This window comes from Scatophagus argus, chromosome 22 (genome assembly GCF_020382885.2).
Source record: "Scatophagus argus isolate fScaArg1 chromosome 22, fScaArg1.pri, whole genome shotgun sequence".
Classification (NCBI taxonomy): Eukaryota; Metazoa; Chordata; class Actinopteri; family Scatophagidae; genus Scatophagus; species Scatophagus argus.
Window position 1 is genome coordinate 4,181,081 of NC_058514.1, and position 21,958 is coordinate 4,203,038.

General features: G+C 41.5%; 1 protein-coding gene across 10 annotated transcripts in view; it reads left to right on the plus strand.

Moving 5' to 3' along the window:
* syt1a (synaptotagmin Ia) overlaps positions 1–21,958 on the plus strand; it is a 155,753-nt gene that overhangs the window by 110,260 nt on the left and 23,535 nt on the right. For 9 of the 10 annotated variants that reach the window (XM_046379673.1, XM_046379674.1, XM_046379672.1 and 6 more), the window contains 3 exons: positions 5,049–5,252; positions 16,154–16,326; positions 19,241–19,366. In XM_046379673.1, coding sequence (XP_046235629.1) covers positions 5,078–5,252; positions 16,154–16,326; positions 19,241–19,366 — 474 coding nt within the window. In that variant the 5' untranslated portion in view covers positions 5,049–5,077. The remainder of the gene's footprint in view (positions 1–5,048; positions 5,253–16,153; positions 16,327–19,240; positions 19,367–21,958) is intronic. The other variant, XM_046379677.1, reaches the window with a different exon arrangement.

The window sequence follows — 21,958 nt, forward strand, 5'->3', positions numbered from 1 at the left end:
TAAAAAAGGTCTCATCCACTCCAAATGAGATGAGCTCTTCAAGTGGACTGCCTGCTGAGAGGTGCTGCAGACAGCGAAGATAATACGGAAGTTGTCGTCTTACGCTTGAATGGAGGAGTAGTCATTAAGGTGCAAATATGAGCTGAATTAATGTTTCGTTTTTTTTCCAGCGATGCGAGGCCTGATGCGAGAGGCGTAACAGACTCCATGTGTGGTCCGCCACACACAATGCGCATATTTAGTTGCCTTCCATTTGACATTTAGTTTCGGAGACTGAGAAGCATCAGTCTTGCGCAGTCCTAAGGAAAATTGTAAGACGTAGAAGCTTGGAACATTTTTTCATTCAGATGCATGTCTCATTCTGAATATTTGAAAGCTCTCTGATTCACTGGAATCGTGTCATTTACATAAAAATTTCGCGCCCACTGTCTGCTGAATTCTTTTGGGTAATTGCTCCTGTTTTTTTTTTATCTTTTTTTTCTCAATTTAAGCTCCCTGCATATTACATATCCTCATACAAGCACATCCCTCTTTAATACAAGACATAAGCTCACTTGGAAATATCGAGTGAAAGCCTATGTGGACCCTCCGCCCCAGGGCATGATCAATTCTTTTTCTATAGAAGATGCCTCCCACAGGCACTCTGCAGAGCGTCATTGTGCTCCCTAAAAGTCCTCGCCTGTGTTGAAGTATCTCTGTCATTGCCGAGCGTGCCTCTCAATGCCTCAGCCCCCACACTAACCTTGCAGCATTTCAAAGGGAGACCAAAGGGAGGCTGAGCGAACATGGACATGCGTAGGCGTCCATGCAACAAAGGGGGAGGTTGAGAGGGCTGAGGTAACAATTGGCTGATTTGTGCACATATGTTCATCGCAGTTGTTTAGCTCAAGTTAAAACATCTTTAATGAATCGTATTTTTCTTGATTTGATCATAGGTTTTTTGATACTAGGTGCTGTATTTTTCCCCTCTTTTGACAGTATTTTCTGCAGCAGTTAGCCACATGACATGTCTTGAAAATATCTGCTGGTGACAGACAAAGATGTTGTTAAACAAGTGTTAGCTAAGTGTTAAAATCACAACTGGAGAGTGCGGTGATATTATGCTTTCACAGTATGTTGGGAAGCAGCAGCTGACAAACATGAAGTGATTGTGAATACCAACTCAAGCCAGCCAATCAGTGGGTTTTATTCTCCGGGTGTGGTGGCAGCACACGAAGATTTAACCTTTGTTAAATCAGGGCTTGAAAATGGAAGGCAAGATTAAAGCACAGTAATTTATTTGTTAAATAGCATTAATAGTACATTTACACATATATATATGGTATATGATATACCATATATAAAAGCAGTATTATAAATGAAACTGGGGTGGCACCAGCTGTACTCAGTAGATCGTAGCTTATTTCTTGCTTTAGAATGTTTTCAGAAATATATGTGAGTGTAATGTTCAGCTGTAATGCTAAAAGTTTGTGACACGGCAGCCATTTTGGATCTGCTTGCATTTTTCTACACGTAGACGGCCTGCAGTCCGTCAGTATGTGATCCTGAATCCAATGGATTCCTCAGTAAACAGCTCCTTATGCATTAACTGGAGTACAGGGCTAAGCCATTTGCAGTACTGTAGTCCTCGGGGGGGGGGGGGGTTTCCTCTGGTTTATTTCTCCTGAGCAGTTCAAGCACCCTGTTGGCACTACCTCTGCACAGGAACACAGGTAGCTTGGTTTCTTACTGCCATTCAGCTCAACCTGCTGGTTTCTGATGGCTCTGTTGTTAATTGTCCCAGCTAGCTACTCTTCCACTGCTGTCTTGCTTAATTGGCCACTGCCGAGCCATGTTCGCTGGTGGCAGAGCATCGTCAGCAGCTGAGCTTCTTCCTCCTCTCTTTTTTTAATTTCCTCAGCGGTGGACTTTTACAATGGACTTTGGTATAACAACGTGTCTTAGAGTTGGAAGTAGTCCAGAAGTTGTTTAGCTGAAATAGATATCGAACAAATCACAATCTAAGTTTTACACCATTTCTCAGAATTGGTTACCAATCAGCTGCTACAGCTGGATTCAGTGTTACCAGGTTATTTAGGATTGGGTATCTCGCATAGTACATATCATCACAGTGTTCTCTTTAAGATTCTGTGCAGATAATTGAATTTGTCTCCACTGCTGCAAATAACTAACCGGGAGCGATGACTGCTTATCAGAGTCTGCCTAATTAAAGAGCTTCATGTTAGTCTGTTGACTTCTGTTTACAAGCCCAGGTTTCCTTGTAATTGGGACATATGAACCCACATTAAACCAAACAAGTCTTGTAATTATATGAACTTTTCCACTAAGGGGAAAAAACTATATGTGATGAGTATAAACTATGTATTTCAAAGTTGTGAAAATGTTGAGGTTCTTGATGTTCAAGCCAAAAGCAGAAAAAGTTTACCTCATCTTCTGATGAGGCTTCACAGACTCCACTTTTGGTCTCTTCCTGCTTCCTCTCCAGCTGCTGTTTGTCTTTGAGTAACCACATTGCCTCAGGTTCTGTGATGCTATTTTTCCTATGTTTCCTCAAACTGTTGCTGTTATACATCATGTGATGTCCTGACATGTAATGTAATGTCAGCGCTGGTATTCTGAGATGTTCACAAAAGGACAAAAGTATTGATTCAGCTATAGAAACACAGGCTTTTGTAGGATTTATTTTTACCTTGACCCACTGACAGTTACAGACACAGTAGCTTATCCTTCATGCAAAGGTGGTGGAACAATATCTTTTTTTTGTTGATATTGTTGATAACTAATGCTGCTCTTTGTTAGTTTTTATTCTCTTTTCAAAGCAAGTGTGTCTGTTTGATGTACAGATCAAATATCTGGTGGTTGTCGACTGATGGGAGATATTTGCTGTTCTTTGATAGATACAGAGGACTTACTGATAGAGGAAATGGCAGTTTGCCTGGGGCCAAACAATACAGTTGCCTTAATGTCATGTTGCTCCACTTGCTGACTCACAGCCAAAATAAAATAAAATCCCTGTAAGATCTGTAAATGCCCCTTCCTTTGTCTATACTTTCTTGTAACTCAAGCTGGGTTAAATGTATCTCATCTTCAAGGTTAAGACTAAACTTAAGATAGACCAAATATCAGATAAAATCATGAGTAATTGCTCTGGTGAAATGTTTATGAAGACTTTTGACTTGGTTTTGACCTTTTGAGTTTTTCTTTGCCAAATTGGATTTAAGAGTTGTGTTGTCTGATGTGAAATATTTACCCACATTTGTAGCAGTAACTGGGAATATGGCTTATATATATATATATATATATATATATATATATATCGCGTCTTCAGCAGCTGCCAGGCAACAGCTTAAAACAAAAGCAAGTGATTTCTAAAGAATAATCCTTAAAGTATCTAATAGCCACTCCATTTTGAACATATGAATGTACTTTCGTACTAAAACCCACTGACTGCGGTTGCTGCTGGCACCAGTTTCGAGAGCATCAGAGATAACCTAGATTTTATAGAAACAGAGTTGTGGCTGGAAGGTTGCCAGATTGAAATCCCAGATCGGCTGAGTAATTTCAAAGAGTACAGAGAATGAGAAATGATCATCCCTCCTCCACCAACTTCAGTCAGAGCTCAGTAAACAGGGGAATATGCTACTACGCAGCTACTCCAGTGAAGGTGCACAGTGGCCAGCATTAGATCATATTTGTTTTTTTATTATTATTATTGTGAATAATCAATCAATAATCAACTTTGTCTAGATAAAATCAGGAGAAGGACATGCCCAGTGAAAGCATCCCCAAAGTGACCTGAGAAGCCACCTTTGGCTGTATTTCAGCCTAAGTGACCTCAGTGCCTTTACAAAGCTAATGTCATATATCCAGAGATACATGAATTGGACTTCAGCTCTCTGAAGCTCTCTTTTCCTTCTTCTTTTTAAAGATTAAATTGATGAATTCACATCTCATTTGGTTCTCGGCTCTTTGAGGTTTAGAATCAGATGTCATCGGAGGAGATTCTGAGAGTTACATTTAGATTTGTAGAAACCTTTTTTAAAAAGTCTTTCTGTCTGCGCCAGTGCAATGCCCTTTATAAAACAATACTATAAATGGGGAAAGGACTTTAATGAGCACTGTACTGTGGCAACGGAGGAGAATTAAGCCATCAACCTTCACTGTGTACTGGTGGAAAAACTCTCCAAGTTCAGTGTGCCATTATCCTCTTTGATTGCTATGGTGACAGAGCCAAATTACAACCTGCACAGAAATACAGGACAATAAATAGTTCCTGTCTGCAGCAGGCTTGTCCCTGTGCTGCAGCTTTTCCTGACAGTCGTGTGTCATGATACCAAGTAGTCTGTAACACTGGAAGATGCCTGTGTTAACCATCAGTCATGTAGAGGTGACTGACATAGTTGTTGGTGCTTTTTCCTGTCAAAACACCTAATCTACAGAGAAACTGAATCATGTTTAATGCATGTTTTTAGCTAATAAACTACTGTTTCAAGCATTTTAAAACTTAAGATGTATTATGAGGCACATGCATGGACACGAGTGTATCCACACACACACAAAGCACTGGCTAACATAAGCCACACGTTGTTTCCTTTTCACCTCACAAAAGACCTGAATATGAAGTAAACACAGCTGTTGTGTACAAAGAGCGTGGTGTGATAAGACAGTGGATGAATAATCTCTGGTCTACAGCATTATTTACTGCACTTTCGGGTTGACTTGTAAAATCAAACAGTTTCTATTAATCCAGTGGCAATGCTTAGATTTACTGCCTGTGCTGTGTGAGAGTAATAAATAATCATTTTATCGCTGCTCTGTGATGCTAATCTGGAGTTTAAGCAATGAGTGAGTAGCTTTGTTCCCAATTCAGCGAGCTGGCCAATTCATTCTGGACCCCAGCTGATGTTTACCCGGACTGAGCCAGCAGCTGCTCACACGGTCGGCATCAACTCAGCCATCTGACAAGGCGAGCGCTCTGCCCCTGACATGCATCTGTCACAAAAAACTAACCCACTCTGTTTTGTCTTTCTCTTCCCCCTCTTGTCCAGCATCTGCCTGGCTTCCCAGCGTTGCCACGATGAGTGAAAGTCGAAGGGAAGCGCTGGCGGCGGCGGCGCCCGAGCCCACCACCGCCTCCTCCGCCACGGCTGGCTCCAACACCACCAACATGGCCGGCCCGGGCACCGGCGAGAAGGACGAGGCCTTTTCCAAGCTGAAGGACAAGTTCATGAACGAACTGAACAAAATCCCGTGTGAGTGTGTCTGCTTTTTTGCAGTGTCAGAGTGGTACAGTTAGTCAGTTTATTGATTAGTCAACCAACTGGAGTTGAAGAGAAAATATCATCAATTGTCCATTTTGATCTTGGATTTACTAACGCAGTGCATACAAGAGCTCAATTTCAGTTCTGTACATTTATTAAGATGGGCACAGTGATACACAAGGAAACGCATCTTTGCCAAGTCAAAATGTTTTAAAATGGTTATCACAATCAACTCCACCACTATTGACAATTCTTGAACCACAACGCTGCAGTATGAAAGACCGTTCAGAAGACCTCTCAGCCATCCGACTGTGCTTAATCGAGCTTGTGTGGCAGAACAGCAGCATGGGAATGTATAGGCTGATAGGATCAGTGACCATCCAAAGGGATGTTTTTCAGCAGCCTTGTGTCATACGTCTATAATTACACTCCCTCTCATTCAAAATGAATACACCAGAGATGAAACCATTCACTGCCTTCAGTGTGACCCTGGTGTAAACATGACTCAGCGTTGGTTGTGAGTGAACGTTAGTGCTGCTGACGCACAGGGAAATGTCAGTTTTCCCTTTGACCTCTGACGAAGACTTCCAGTGAGGTTTTTGTTTTTTTTGTTTTTTAACTGCATATTTTAGTTGATTTTCAAGTCTTTCATGCGCTGAATGGCTCAGATGGAATTGTCTTACTAAATTATGTTACGACAGAAGTAATAGCATTTGAAGTGGAGAATAAACATCTGGCAACGATAATTCAGCTGTTTGACATGATAAATTGCTAAATTATGTGTGACTGGTTTTATTATTTGCTTTTAGATTTTCTGCTTTTCTACCTTGTAATATCAGACAAAACTGTTTCTTCATTTTTTCACATACGACAACACCTCCTCTTCTTTTATCCTGCCCAGAGGACTTTGCAGTATTAAGTATATGGTGTCATTGTGTCATCTAGGATAAAGCACTGCCCGGAGATTCAAGGGTTTTTGTTTTTTTTCCTCTATTCAGCAGAAATCAAAATGTAGACATATCCACAGGCTCATGTGGAAGTAATTCTCAGGAAACAGGAAATGGCCCCTATTTCTTCTTCAACAGCACCGAAGACACTACGAGTCATATCTTTCCTCTCCAGGGTTGTACTGGTGCAGAGAGTCAGTATGACAAATTCGTCCTCCCACAACGGAAGTGCGTATCAGGTTGTATATTTAACAAAATAAAAGAACTCATTTATATTCCCATAATGAAAAGGATCGATGATGTTTAGTTTTGGGAATCCAGTCTGGCGCTGCTGAGGTTTATGTCTCCCCTGGCTCATCATTGAGTGTCTGTCACTGAAATGTATAGGTGTCGCAGTAGCCGCCTTTTCACATAATCTTTAGAAGTAAAATACATCCATCATTGCTTTCTGACATTGTGTTCTGGAGACAAAGTAAATTAGGTCTTCTTTTGTATACCATAAACAGAAAAAGTTGTCTGAGAGCTTCCCAAAAACAAGCCTGTCAGTTATGCAGCGTTTTAAATTACTGTTTTCTCACCCCATCCCCTTAATCAAAAACAGCGAATTTGCTACCTGGTGCTGCCAAGCTGATGATGAATGTCCCCAAGACTTGTTTACTCCGAGGAATATCGATACTGTCTGGAGAAAGTCAGCTAGCAGATTTAACGAGGAACGTGTGAGAGGAGAAGCTGCCTGTGAAGCCTCTCTGACTCTGCTGCAGAAAGTTTTCCTTTGGGCTTATAACCCAGTTTAAGCCCTGCAGGCTTTCAGGCCAGTCGCATGGAGCTGTCTCTCTGGCCTAACGTGGTGCTACACGTCTGTCCATCAGGATCTGCAGGACATATCCCTGAGTGGGAGATAATACCTCGGCCCCATCTGTTGGCTTGAGCAAATAAAACCAACAGACTTTATTTCAAGATTTCAGAATTTCTTTTCTAATTTTAGCTATGTTTCAAGGAAAAAGGTTTCAGGGTTTATTCATAAACTTGTGGTTTAGTTGTGGTCTTTAGATTGTATTTGCTGCATCCAGAGCCCGACGTGACATCTTCAGAGTGCGCATTTTGTCTGAAGGACTCGACAAATTAAAGACATTCAATTTACAAAACGAGCATTCGTGCTTGATAAACAGCATTTGGAGAAAAACAACAGAAAACAAGAGAAATGCCCCCAACTACAGCGATAGAAGTAAGAGGCAGTGAGTGATAATTAAAATAGATGAACATGATTGCTCAGAATTTGTGCAATTATTCCATCTGCAACTAAAACGAAGCTTTCTAAATCAATTTGGGAATGATCGAGCCCTCCACACACACACACACACACACACACACACACACACACACACACACTCACTCTGAGGTCTGACTATGTAATCGTACTAAACCATATTGTGACTCCTTGTTGAGGAGAGTGCTTGCCTCTAAGGGAACTGGTTTATTGAATCTCTCAGTAAGTTTTCTAAACACCCAAGGCTTTACTCCCCGATAACAATTAACCTCTGAACGTGGAGGCTGTTTGATCCATGACTGCTGGCTCCACCAGGCATTACTCCGAATAACGCAGACAGACGATTGACATTTCAGAAAAATAAATAAATAATGGAGTTTTTTTTTCTTCTCCTTCTTCTTTATCAGCAGCTTTTTGCTTGAAGGCAGCCAAAGGCACCCTCAGACATTTTGAAAAATAATCTTAACGTCTTAAAACCAGGGAATAATCAGTCTCAAATTAAAATTATCTTGTATTTTTTCCCCCCCTTTAGTGGAGCAGTTTCTCATGTTTTGCCAAATTGAAGCTAACACTTGAAACTCACACAGTAAACAGGCAAAGTCCTCTTAATCCATTTGATTAAAAAGAAGCAGGCAGCAGCTTCAAAATGGAGGTGCTGAATTGACTTCTGTCCTCCCACCTGAGCTAACATCAACGTGAAGGTGATGCAAGTTATCAACACATTAACAACACATACACAAGAAAGCTTTTCCTTTCTGGGAGCTTTCAGGAGTTTTAGGACTTCTTTCAGACTGACCCACAGCATGAGGAGACTGCAAGACATGTTGTTGGTGTAACTTTAGGGAAAGCTGAGAGATCTAGAAAAAGACACATCAGAGTTTTAATGTGTCTCATCTTGTTTGACTTTGTGGCTGCTCGCAGTCCGCAGACAGCAGAGTTTATTAAAAGGGATTACGGTGGAGGATCAGCTCAGCTATTCGTCTCTGCCTGCCTGCTGCTCTGGCAACAAGCCTCGCTGTCGACTTTCTGCCCTCGCTCGACAGAAGTTTGCCTGCCCCGAGACACAATCAGGACCTGGCCCACCCAAACCCAGATCAGATTGAACCAGAACCAGCTTCCCTCTGAGGCGTCAGTCACCTCTGTAATGTCAGAGTAAGTTAAGGTATCATTGTTCTGACACGAGAGAGATTTTTAAGCATCTGAGGGTGGAAATGCATGTTATGAGCTTCAGTGCTGGAGCTTTTGTAAACACGGTGACATGTTTGTGCTGTTCACCGTAATTTTCCACCTTTGAACATTCAGAAATAGCTGAGCATGAGTGGCAGTCCAGACAGTTGGTCTTTTTATTGTGTTACATAAGGCTTTTAGAACTTAAATGATGTCTGGCTGTGGATCAGCATCCATTCTTAGAGGGAGCCGAAGCTATCCTCTGTTCCACTAGTTAAAGCGGTCTGATACACCACACTCTCTTAAAACATCAAAGTTAAATGGACGTTTGTTTTTGTACTATGCAATACAAATGGAAGCACCCGGTCCTGTTGTCGTTTGTTGTCTCTGTAACGTTCCTATGTTTTTACATATACTAAATGTATTACATGCTATGTTTCTGCTTTTCAGATAAACAGCAAACATGTTTCTAGGCACAGTGGTGCTTAAATCCTCACATCGCCGTGCTGACATGCTCACAGTGACAACGCTACATGCTCATTGTTAGCAGAAACTATTTACCATGTGTACCATAACAACATTTGTTATTTAGCGCTGAACACAAAGGACAAATTCATATTTAGACCGAGTTATGACAGTAAGACACAAAGTAAGTTAAGGGATCAGTAGTTATTAGAACTCATCCTAAGGGGAGTATGACAGTCTGAGCCAAATTTAAATGCAATCCTATCACTAGTGAGGAGAGATTAGACTCACACAAATGTCACCCTTATGCTGCCACCAGAGTGAAATTCAGGAGATTATTAAAGTAAATTCTGTTGCCATCCATCCAATAGGTGCTGATATATTTTAGTCTAGTGTGGCTAAGCACCCAGAAGTCTACACTCTCCACATATTTATTTTCATTTTTAGTCTCTTGATCTTCTTTTTTTTTTCTTTTGTTATTCATGGTAGTTTTGATTCTTATTGAATCATACTAAGGTTCTCTGAAATCCGGCTGCGCACTCTCACAAGTTGGTGCTTATATTTGGTGTTGGCCAAGATGACGATGGGTGGCAGCTTGGCATACAAACTGAGCCAAAAGACAGCCACAAACCCTCTGTTCATCCCATATAATCTGAGTGAATGCACCTTTACTCTGAAGGCACAAAGGAAGAGCTGTCAACCACATTTAACTGCTCTACTTTCCTCTGTGCCTCCAAATGACAATCACTGTCTCATGTCATTAGCACATCTATTGTTGGAAATCCACCTCATGCACTGATAATGTAATCACTTCAACTCATAGGCTTTCCTGCAAAGGCATTGTGTTGATGGCTGCACATTTTCTGATAATAATCAGAATAATGGACCAGACAGAATAGAAATACCTAATTTGACCAAATCACAAAGAAATAGACCAGCCCCTTTTTGAATTAAATCTCATTTGGCGTAAAAGGAGAAACTCACACATGATTTCTGAATAAAGCTTTCATTTCCGTGAGCTCTCAGTTGCTGTATAGCCAGTGATTGTTGCAGATAGTCGGAAGATGCTTCCCGCTGCAGTTTGCTTAAACAAGCCACAGCGGGGAAAGGGCACAGGCGGAGTGTTGCTTTCATGAGCATAACAAGATATACTGTAATGTCAAGGTTAATTGACCAACAGAGTCCTGTCACATTGGATTAGTGTGGGCTGCTGGAAGTGGATGTAACCCAGATGCAATATTAAACACACACACTCATACATGCACACTCTTCCCTTTCAAATGCATCCACCAAACTCTATCCAGTTCTTTGAACCTTTCGCTCAAATGTAAAACGCTTTGTGTCACCTTTGTGATGATGTAGAGGACGATGCAACATAAAATGCCTTAAATGCAGAATCAAGTCAGTGCACAGACCTCTTACAGGGCTGGGATCAATCTTTGTGACATAAATTGAAAGTATTTGTCAGTGTAAGATACAAAACTAATGTTAATTCCATGTAAAGATACTGAGTAAAGACAGTCCAGGGTGAACCCCGCCCCTCGCCCATAGTCAGCTGGGATAGGCTCCAGCTTCCCTGCGACCCTCAAGGATAAGCGGTATAGAAAATGGATGAATGGATACTGAGTAAAGACAGATTAATGCTTAAAAATATCTCCTCATGTTTTTCATTATCAATCACAAAATCTAGTTGAAATCACAAAGTCTTCCTCGGCAGATGGACAAAAGTAAAGAAAACGTAGATGTTCACATCTCGCACCCTGTGGGCGTCTTAATAACTTCTCATTCATGTTTGATGAAATGAGTTCCAGGCAAACAAAACAATGAGACTTCATAAACTGTAATACCCTTAGATGTTTGTGTCCCAAGTTAGTCATGCATAATTGAAAGTACCAGTAGAGCATAATTCTGGTTGATTACATCTTCGGGCTGCGTAGGAGTTTGGTCATCAGTTTGAATGGTTGTGAAAAAAAAACCCCATCGTAGTCACCAAAGTAATTACTGTTTTCAGGAAACAAAGCTACAGTAGTCCTACAATACAGCAAGTCTGGCTAAAAAATGAGCAAGCAGAAGGTCAAGTCAGTAATTTAGCCAAATGGTCTAAACCACTTTATTTGGAGGTAAAACCAAAAAAAAGCAGGATGCAATTAAGGTAAGTAGTGTAACACAAAGTGTTACTGCTAGAAACGATCGCTAAAGCTCTGAAAATAAACACGTATTATGAGGAAAGAAATATGCAAATGAATATTATCCAATACACGTTAACTTCCAGATATTTTTTAATAGTTCAAGTTCATATTGATCTCACTCACAGTGGCAGTGTCACAAACAGTAAGGACCAGGCACAAGTGACCTCCATGTGTTTTAGACCTTTTTCCTCTTACTGTATGTTTATGGGGGTTTTTTTTTTGAACACCTGCAGTGTGTGCAAAGGACACAAAATGTCAGCCAGTGAAACTTCACTTGACTTTTTGCTTTCTGCTGAGGCTGCTGCTCTTTGGCCTCCTTTCACAGCTCGAAAAGTGAAATCTGATAAGCTTCTCAGGGAACCCGGACTCAGCATGGAGGTGCATCTGAGCCAAAATCAGCTCGGCTGAGGTTTTCTGGCAAATTACATTTCCTGTTCCACTTATAGATCATTCAGAACTCTATGATGCTATTATTCAGTGGAATTAATATTTGTACTGGTGTGCCTGGATGGGCTAAAAATGTCCTGTGTTCTGAGTTTAATATGAAAAGGAAGGAGGGTTTTTTTCCATTTATTGTTACGTTGAGTTATGGCTCATTAGTCTCCTCTCTTACTTAAAGAAGAATTTGAAAATGTAAATGACATTTGTTTGGGGATACAGCTGGTTTGCTGAGCTTTAAAAACATCAAAAGTCAAATCATATTGTGGATTTAGAGAACCGTGACAACCCTATGAGATATGCATGTGAATTTATGTTACTGAATATTACTGTTTGTGTCAACCTGTACTGGTGAGTGGTTCCCTGGGTTTTGCCTCATACATGTAGGGATAATCCTTGAATCAAAACAAGTTAGACAGATGTGCTAATAGCATAGATATCAAGTGTGCAAGTAAGACGGTAGAGGTTAGCTGACCAGATAGGGAATCGGTGCAGAGCGCTGAACTTGGACTTGCATTAACTGATTGGCATAAGCTGTCTGCTTTTCACGCGTCGCCAGCCATCAGCTGCTTGGCAACCAGCCAGCTGAATATTATCATCCAGTCACATTCATACTGCACAGGTGCACCCAGCTGCTTTTAAAACCGAATGTTACTCACTGAATACACTGCTCATACCCTCATTGCAAGGCATTTGGTGCTGCAGTGCCCACTTCACCCTCCTACTCATGTGCTAAGCTTTTGGTATTGCTGAGTTGATTAAGATTTAATGTTGCTTGTTAAGGAGGGATTAGTCCTCCCAGCAGAGTCCTCGGTTGTGTTCGGTTTCTTTTAGCGCTTCCTCAGAAAGCAGCGCCTGTTCCTCCAAATCTAACCCAGATAACATTTCGGTGCAGCTGTTCAGTTCCTTGATGGGTCTCTGACTCAAAATTACAAGCATAGAAACAAGTTCTCAGTGTGATTAGCTGTTCTGAGCCGTTGCTGCCCAATAGTTGAAAACCTTCAAGAACCTATGGAACCTATCAGAGCTTTCACACCAAGTTTGACTCAAACCAAAGCACAGATTTTCCACCAGGTACTGTGGCCAAAATAAATTCAAGTAAGATTGCCAGACTGCAGTATGATGACCTCCCCAACCTCCATCTAAAGGGATTCTGACATTGACAGCTGAAATATGCTCATATAATCCTACAAAGTAGTTTTCTGATTTTTATTATTATTATTATTATTATTATTATTATTTGAAAGTCCTTGATGACCCCAGTTGTAAGCACATCTCAAGTCCAAAGACAGAATTAATGGACTATGTATGTACAGCATGTCAATCATAGTATAGTAGACTAAAGGTCCCATTGTTTAGTGCTCTCCTTTGCCATCATGCTGTACCGTTTCAGTGAGAGTGCTGAAAAGTGATTTGAGCCTTGAGGAAAGGCAAACATGGATTTCATCATGGCCAACCCACCCATTAGAGAAACTCCATTTTCCAGACCATGTAGCTCGGCGTAGCAAGAGATAAGTGCTGGGAGTTGAAGTGCAGCATGCATGCTGGCAACACTCCCTCCTGCTCTCTCTTTCACTTCTCGCTCTATTTCTCTCTCGAGAAACGACACTCGCACAATATAGTTAATTAGGGGATGCTTTTATTGCTTTCTGGGACTCAGGTTCCTTTAATTAAGGAACACAGAATTGTCTTTCAATGGAAGACGCATTCTTGATGAATAACATAAGAGCCCGGTTCATGGACTGATTTCCACTGTAACTGGCTAAATGGCATTCCATCAGGCGCTGATGAAATGCTGGAATGACTGCAGAGCGACACAAGCATTTGGTTGTGAAAGAAGGTTTTTAAAATGAATTCATTTTGGTTTCTGTTAATCCGAGCTCCCATTTGGTTCATTTAGAGAGGCAATTGCTATCACAGCTTCAAAGACGAACCTGTCTCATCTCTGGCACAACAATTAAAAGTCTAAATGTCTTTTTACCTCACTCTGTGTCTGGATTTGTATGTGTGGAGTTAAACGTAGCTGTTAAAGCAGCAACATGTGCCAGAGTAGTATCCGCTGACAGATGCTCTTGTTTTGTCCAAGGTTGGAGGTCTCAGGTGCTTGGTTTTAAAATGTAAGCAGGACCTTATTGATCAGTTGTAAGGTGGGACCAAATCATTGTAAGAATCGTTGTATTTTCATTACCTTAGAAAGGGGCTGTTATATCTACAGAAGGGGGCAGGTCCTCCTCCATGGAGTCCGTCTTGTTGGACCGGCATGTTTCTACAAACCAAGCACTGACTGCAGAAAGGACCTTTCATGTTTTTTGACGTTTGGTTGCTTGGTTTGATGTCCTTGAACACCCAACATTTGGCTGTTTTTTGGCACCTATAAATAACGTGATATACAAATTCCCAATAGGAATTCTGTCTTTTTTTTGTCTCTAATATATAAACCAATCAAACAGTACCAGACCCACAGTTTATTTTATGTATAGTTTCATATTTTAAAAGGAGGTGCTGCCAGTTTTGGGTGGCTCATTGTAAACAAGGCCCATCCAGTGTTTCCTCCATTACCACAGCGCTCGGAGGCAAGGCCAAAGCTGTAGATCCTAAAGTTATTTTAGAGCATCACTCACTGTTTTTCCTTGGAGGAGAGTGCTTATTGATTTTGTCAACAGAGCATCGATTTTTCTCCTCCCTCTCTCTCTCCTCGGACCCCAGAGAAGAAATGGCAGCCGAATGCTGGTGTGCAAAACCCCAGAGTGATAGACTATACTGTACTTTTCTGTTTTGACGGGTCTTTTTTGAAGTTTTCAGATTAAGTCTGCAGAAGACTGGACTTTGACCTGGTTCATGCTCTTTTCTGGTTTGTTAGATTATCATCTCTATTGGGTTAAGATGAGCCATGATGGGAATTGAGTGTCACATGTAGAATTTAGTATTTCTGAGGAAGAGGATGGATGTTTCTTTGTATTTTCTTCAGTATTGCATATATTTTCAGATGCCGTATTCCAAACTGCCTCAGGCTCAGGTTTCTCTCTTCCTTTCAGCATAGGAAGCACTGACAAAACCAAAAACATGCTCCTGAAAAATCTGGCTCATTTCATCTGTTATTCCTCTCTATTAGAATATTGGATGGGCTGCCAGGTGTTTGGTGTCTGTGGAAAATGAAGGAGCAGTGATTATGAGTGCTGAAGGGAGAAGTCTGTTGCAAGGTCTCTCATTATTTTCAGCCCATCTGGACTTTCTGTTGTCTCTCCGGTACTTAAAACAACCCACTTGTGCTTCCGTCCTTGTGTTTGTGTGTCAGTGTGCGTTTGCGTGGTGTACACTGTACCTGTGTGCATGCACCAGGGAGCACTGACTGTCTGTGGTTGAGATAGGTGTCACTATGTTTGCAGATGGCTGTCACTGTGTTGCTGAGCTGACTGTGTGACAGTCTGCAGGTGACAGAGCTGACTGCTGCTTGTCCGATTTCTGCAGCACAGCAGCAACATATGTTGGAGGAAACAGCAGCTCATACTCCCCCTCACATCAAATCACCTTTTCTGATTTATCATCCTAAAATCACGTTTAATGATAAAAATGTCTTGGTTTTAGTTTCCCGACAAGAAATTCTTCAAAGGATTTAACAAATATTTTTGAAACATTTTTGCTCAGTTGGGGGGCTTAAAAGCACAAGGATTACTGGGACGTTGATGGTTTGATGATTTAAAATTTTACTTTAAAGAGACCTTCCTGCTGTCATTCTTTAACTTTATCTGGACTGAACTCTAAAGCTTCAGGTTTAATTTAACCACTGAGATTTTTGTATGTGTCTGAAGTACTACTTTATCTGTAAAAACGTTCCAGGCTTTGAATCTCAACCAAAAGAGTAATTTTATTCCGTTTTTGAAGGTAATGCACTAAGGGCTCGTGAACAGTGTGTGTCAAACCGCCGTGAACCCGTTACTGCATCATTGCCTTGTCATGGTCGTACTGCTGTTAATGCCTCCCAAGCACACCCTGCAAAATTACCTCAACCCTCAGTCGCAGCAAGTTCTATGTTGCAGGTGATTGCCGTGAAAGTGTCAGCTGTCTGAGAACCTTTGGTTTAAATGGCAAAGTGGAAAATGCCAGCATTTGTTACTTCCACTAAATTGGCTGTGGCTGTGGCTGTTCTGTCGTGTCTGGTCCTGCTAGTCAGGACCGATCGTTACGAGTCTGCCACTTCTTGATAGACCCCGACACTGGCGAGGTGCTGAGCTGGTGTGCCAACTCTACAGGCCGACACTTTTCCCTACTTTTTATCTCACCTGTCAGTTTGTATAATCACTTTTTGGAACTTTGGTTAAAATGCTGCTTTGGTCCAGTTCACTGAAATGTCTTTCTCAGCAACATTTTATTTCTCCCGGAGGTTTAATCCAAACTCTTGCCTGTTTGGTCTTTCCTCAGTGCCATCATGGGCCATCGTCTCTATTGCCTTTGTGGCTATCATCCTGGTGTTAGCATGCTGCTTCTGCATCTGCAAAAAGTGGATATTCAAGAAGAAAAACAAAAAGAAGGGCAAAGACAAGGGCAAAAATGCCATCAATATGAAGGACGTCATAGATGGGACCAAGACCGAGGTAAAGACTCTGAACTATTGTTGCTTAAAATTCAGGAACAATATGCTTCCCAACATGCTAATTTCATAACTCCCACACTGCTAAAATATTTTCTTTTTGCTGAATCTGTGCCTGACTTTGTGCTAGAAATTAAAACTTATTTATTTAGAAATATCCAATTATGTTCTTTGTTTTTTCTAACCATTATTTTTATTTATTTTTGCTGTGTTCAACATATGATTTCTTTTTATAATTTCACTGCTTCTGATGCTGTACGATGACAGATTTGATTGGTCACATTTGCAGTAACCCCAACACATGACGTTTTGCTTTCACCAACAGTATGTAAATAACTTGACTGCAAATATGGCTGTCAAAAATGTCCCTTATTTTTTAATGAAATGGCTGCTACTTTGCTGTATGTATATGGTGTGCATTTATTGTTCCCAAGAGATACATACAGTATTACCTACTATGATATTCCACTACTTAATTAAAAAAAAGTTCAGTCTAATTACAGGAGAGTTAATGGAAGTCATTTAAATGACTTTCAGCCTCTTTTTTCCTCCTACTTTTCGTTCCTGTGAGTGTTTCATTTTGTCATATGAGGACCCGCTCACTTGTTGAAGAGTGTGAGTAACGTTTGCCGTGTAATGAAGTGGTATCCACCCAGAGAAATGACATCACCAAACGACAAACAAATGGGAGGGGATGTAATTGCACTCCAGCTTTCAGCAGTACAGAACTGCAGGCAGTGAAACGCTGACACTTCAGATGGAGTTAGCGCGCTAATTGCACCGGCGGAGCACCATTTCGCAGCCGTCCTTGGTGGAAACTTGTACAAAGTGTGTTTAATTTGCTGCAACATCTCTGTTATCAGAGGTGCATCTGAATCATAGACGTTTTCATACTTCATTTGACTTACTTATTGTAGAAGACAGCATAAATTAAATGTTAAAGACTCTGTTGTTTTGTCATGTCACGGGGAGCAGTTAGAAGCTCTAACAACCAGCTACATCAGTCTAATAGCTGCTGTACAGTTCAGTTAACTTGCTAGAGAAGAACATTTTCCATTAATTTCCAGTACCCTTACTGGCCGGGGAATCATTCAGTTTTTATTTTCAAATAGCCATTCATCAAAATAAAAGTCATCGGTCAACCTAATAGCTAATCGGTAAATCTGCCACGTCTGAGGCAAGCTGTCATTTCTCCTGGTGGGCCCAGACTCTGGTGTGTTAACTCCTGTGTGTGGTTGTTTTAATTTGTGTTTCTTCCTTTTATGTCCTCCTTATCTGTGTTGTGTCTGATGACTGTTCGGGATGGTCACTGGCGGTAGGTTCCTAATTGCTGTTGGATCTTCTTAAGCCTGCTGCTCTGATGTTTTTTGTTTTGGTTTTTTTCGTAGCCTCTTGACAACAACTTACTTCCGTAGAACCAAATATATGTAACTATGCATACAGTACATGTATATCTACTGTATATATGTGCGTACAACCTGCATATGCACATATATATGTATGAAAGAAACACTGGGTGCACATTGAAGGTTGAACCATGCTGATTTTTGTGCCATGCTAAAGTCTCCCGCCTTTTGAATCTTCAATTTGCATTTCAAACGAGTGGCGGTGGGCAAACGTAGAATGATTGAGAGGCCCTAGAAGTAAATGTTCTTTTGAAACTGGTGATGAAAAGGATGCTTTTGACGTACAGTAGTGCTTGCATTCACAGCTGTCAACCTTAGGTGAAATAAATCCAACGTCCCCTGGAGCACAGATGCATAAAAGGTATATTAACCTTGTAAGATCATATCATAGATAAATTAGGTGATTGTATTTCCTCAATCATTTTACCTGGCTCCACTTTTCCCTCTTTTATGTGTCAGAAACCACTCAATTTGGCTTTGCTCCCAAAAGGCGGAGGCCAGGTGGTTCAGCGGACATTTTTATAACTGATCAGTGTTGTTCAGCCTTTTGCTTTCACATGAGCAACTTGACAAACTGATAGGAGCAGGCCCCCAATGTACATTACAACCCCTGTTACCAGCACCTACCCACCCACCGCTGGCATGATGCTTCTAGCTACCATCGACATAGGGGATAACATAAAAGCTTTAGGAGTTATGATGGCATTGTGACTGTATGTCTGAGGACATAAGCAGACTTTGAATGGGGAATCACATGAGAGCACCAGTTTGTACAACAGAGAATGCTTTGCATGCCTAACGAAAGAGACTTCTTGGAAGGCAACCTTTGACGCTGAATGAATGACCTTGAGAACTAGTCTTTGCCTCTTCAATCGCATGTTATAAGAAACTCCTCCACCCCCCAACCCTCTTCCCCTCCACCTCCCAATCCCTCCCACCAAGTCCACCACCTGCCACCTTTACCTCAGTGCCAGGCTAGCGAAAGGGCAACTTCACTTCTCACTCTCTGCCACTCTCGGACATTTCCCAGTTGATATGTGTTTTTGCCAGAGACTTGATCTGCCTGAAATAACATCAACAGAACTGTCTTACTGTGATCTCTCCCGGAAGCATCTCTCTCTCCCTCCCTCCCTCCCTCCCTTCTTTCTGTCCTCTCTTTATGTCTCTCTGCCCCCTTCCCCTCTTCCTCTAATGCCTGCCCGTTGCTCTCATCTCTGGCGCCATCATTTGATCTTTCCTCTCTTTAGACAGAAACACCCAGAAATTGATAGGAAAGCATCATCAGGGGACCAGTCCTGGGGCTTTAGTGCATCACAGAGCATGTCCTGGTGTTAACTGCTATGGTGTTTTAGTGCTTGCTCCCCCTCCCATTTCCCCCTTACGCACCATAAAACAAGTGGCAGCTTTTACAGGAGTAGGTCCACTGGCAGGACCTGGGCGGGGAACGGCTGGCTGGGTGCTAGCACCAGCGACAAACAGGCGACACTGACTCTTGGTGGGTGTCTCCTTCAGGCCTTGAAGGATGAGGAGGATGCGGAGACAGGGCTGACTGAAACGGAGAAAGAGGCCGAGCCCAAGGAGGACCAGAAACTGGGCAAATTGCAATACTCCCTGGATTACAATTTCACAGAGAATACGGTAAGAATCTGTTCTCCAAATCTTTTTTTTTGTGTGTCATTTTTGCCAAAGGTTCTCCTTTGTAAGTATGTTCACGCTCAACTTTTGAATCCAACGTTTTCTCTCTTCGGAGATGAAACCCAGGTTTTGCACAACATTCTCCTTTTCTTGCGTTGCTGCAGCTATAAACACAGTCACTGAAGCCTGAGAGCAATCTCACAGGGATATCATGGCGGTCGTGTTTGTATATTCACCACTGAGCCTTGTAAAAGATGCAGTACACTATGGGGATTTAGTTCACCTCTGAATTTGTTTCTTTCTTTCTACTTGATTGAAAACAGCCCCTGCAGATATCCATCTGCTTTATTTTTTCCAATGACTGAGTTTTAAAAAGCAGAATGAGGAAGCACATTAACTTCCTGGCGCCAGATGTTGTGTGACAGATAATAGATGCGGTGCGTGAACACGGCACTGTCCCTCACCGGGCAGGCTAACTCCCCATTATAAACAGAACTGACAGCCTGAGATTAGACTGTAACACTCGCTGCACCCATACTCTCTGAGTCACACACTCACACATGTATGTCTTCCAGTCTACCAAAAATAAACTTTAATCACAGCCAAAAATGTCCTGATGGCGTTTTTGTCCCCTTCGCTGGTCAGTAATCAATATATTTTAGCAGTTAACCTGTGCAGTTTTCTTCAATGCACAGATTATAAAGACAGTAAAAATTGAACACCATTAGTGTGTTAAGTTAGTCAGACTCTTATTTCTTTTAGCTGAAAAATGACAAAGTGTTGTGTCATTATTGAGACAATATTGCATTTCACAGAGTTGATCTGTCATGTGGTGGGAGGCGGTGACAGGTCTCTCTCTGAGGTTCTTGATTACAATGGTAATAAGCTTCACAGTGTAATGAATGGATGACAGTTTTCACACGTTGTGACGGTGACCTCGGAGATGCTCTGCTCGTCGCCACTCGGGCTGCCTCTGAAGTTAAAGAAGCTCACAACAGAGCGACGTAAACACTCAGGGAGGCAGCCGTTCATCTGACCCACTTTCAGCCCAGAGGCACAATGGCCTTCAGGAACTGTTCTTTTTTTTGTTTGTTTTTTTTAATCCTCTGGCTAGAAGGTCCATGCAATCAGTGTAAGCAGTGTAGAACTACTCAGGGAGGACTGACACAGGTGATCGGTTCAATGCCTTGGCTGTATAGGTTCCTTTATATAGTAGAAGGTTGTGAGAAATTTCAATTATTACTGAATAGGACTAGCACTTAAAGAGAGAATATCGTGGAGAATAATGACTGTCTCGGGATAATTTGCTGTAGGAGATGAGATTTGATCAGCATTGAAGCATGAAGATGCCACTTGTCAGTGTTTCCCCTGTTTGATGAGATTAAATTTCATTGTTCAAACAAGCCAATCTGAACTGCCACTGAGCGGGATGCCACATCTGAAGAAACAGCCCAATATCCCTAGAGATCACATTCGTGTTGGATGATTTTACAGCATACAATTAAGAGTATACATAATATGAAATAATATGTCGTCCAACCACATCTAAAGATGAAAGTATTTATATCTTCTCAGAAAGGATGGATATCAGGGCAAGAAGCTGGCAGTTATAGGTGGGGTTGAAAACCGTTCAAATTGGACAACACTGCACACTTTCAGCCTTCCTGGAGGAATTTGTATTACGAAAAGCACAAGAAATAGCTGTGTGCAGAATAAAGAAAGAACTCAAGAGAGAAGTACAAACCATTCCTGCTGCATACTTTCTTGCCTCTGTGTACCTGGCTAATGGCTGCATGAAATGAGCATGACTGTCACATTCAGAAAGGTGCAAACCTTGTTGGAGGCTGCACCTCCAATTCTGACATTGAAAAGTTTTGGACAGAATTTCACAACACTGTTCCAGCACTGACACTTGACACCAAAGCTGACACTTCAGTGTACTGATGCCATTAGTCCAAAACATCCAGTGCCAGTGCAGGAAATAGTTTGCCCTTTGTGTAGTGAAGCTGGGCTGATGGATGTTTGACTGTCATATTGGACCCTGCAGATCAAGATCAGTACCATCAGACCAGGACTTGATGCTGTTCTTGTCCGTTTACGTAATTAATTGTAAGCTTTAGCTGGTTATGATGCTGTGTGTGCAACTGTGCATAAAAAAAGTAAATCAGTAGGCTATTAAATATGTCGCAACTGTCTGTCATTCACTTCCAAAACAAACGCACACAAGCCAGATCAAACCTTGAGAATCAACTGCAAATGATAAGCTGTAAGTTTCTTATAGATGCTTTGATGATGATGATGATGATGGTGGTGGTGGGTTTATTTGCCATAGCCACTGGCTTTGAAGCCTCGTCTCTCCTGTCGATGCAGTGTTCAGATGTAGAACTAAATGAAATATTGACAGGCAGCAGTCAGAAGTGTTGTCACTGAATCTGTAGTCACCCAATATCAGCCTTCTGTCTGGGTTGGGTGAAACAGATGATATTCAGTATCTAACTTCAAATTTGCAGTCTGAATCAGCTTTGTATCCATAAATAAATCTTTAGATATGTCAAAAGATGGCAGTGGAAGGCCCTCAACATGACCAGCCGGTCC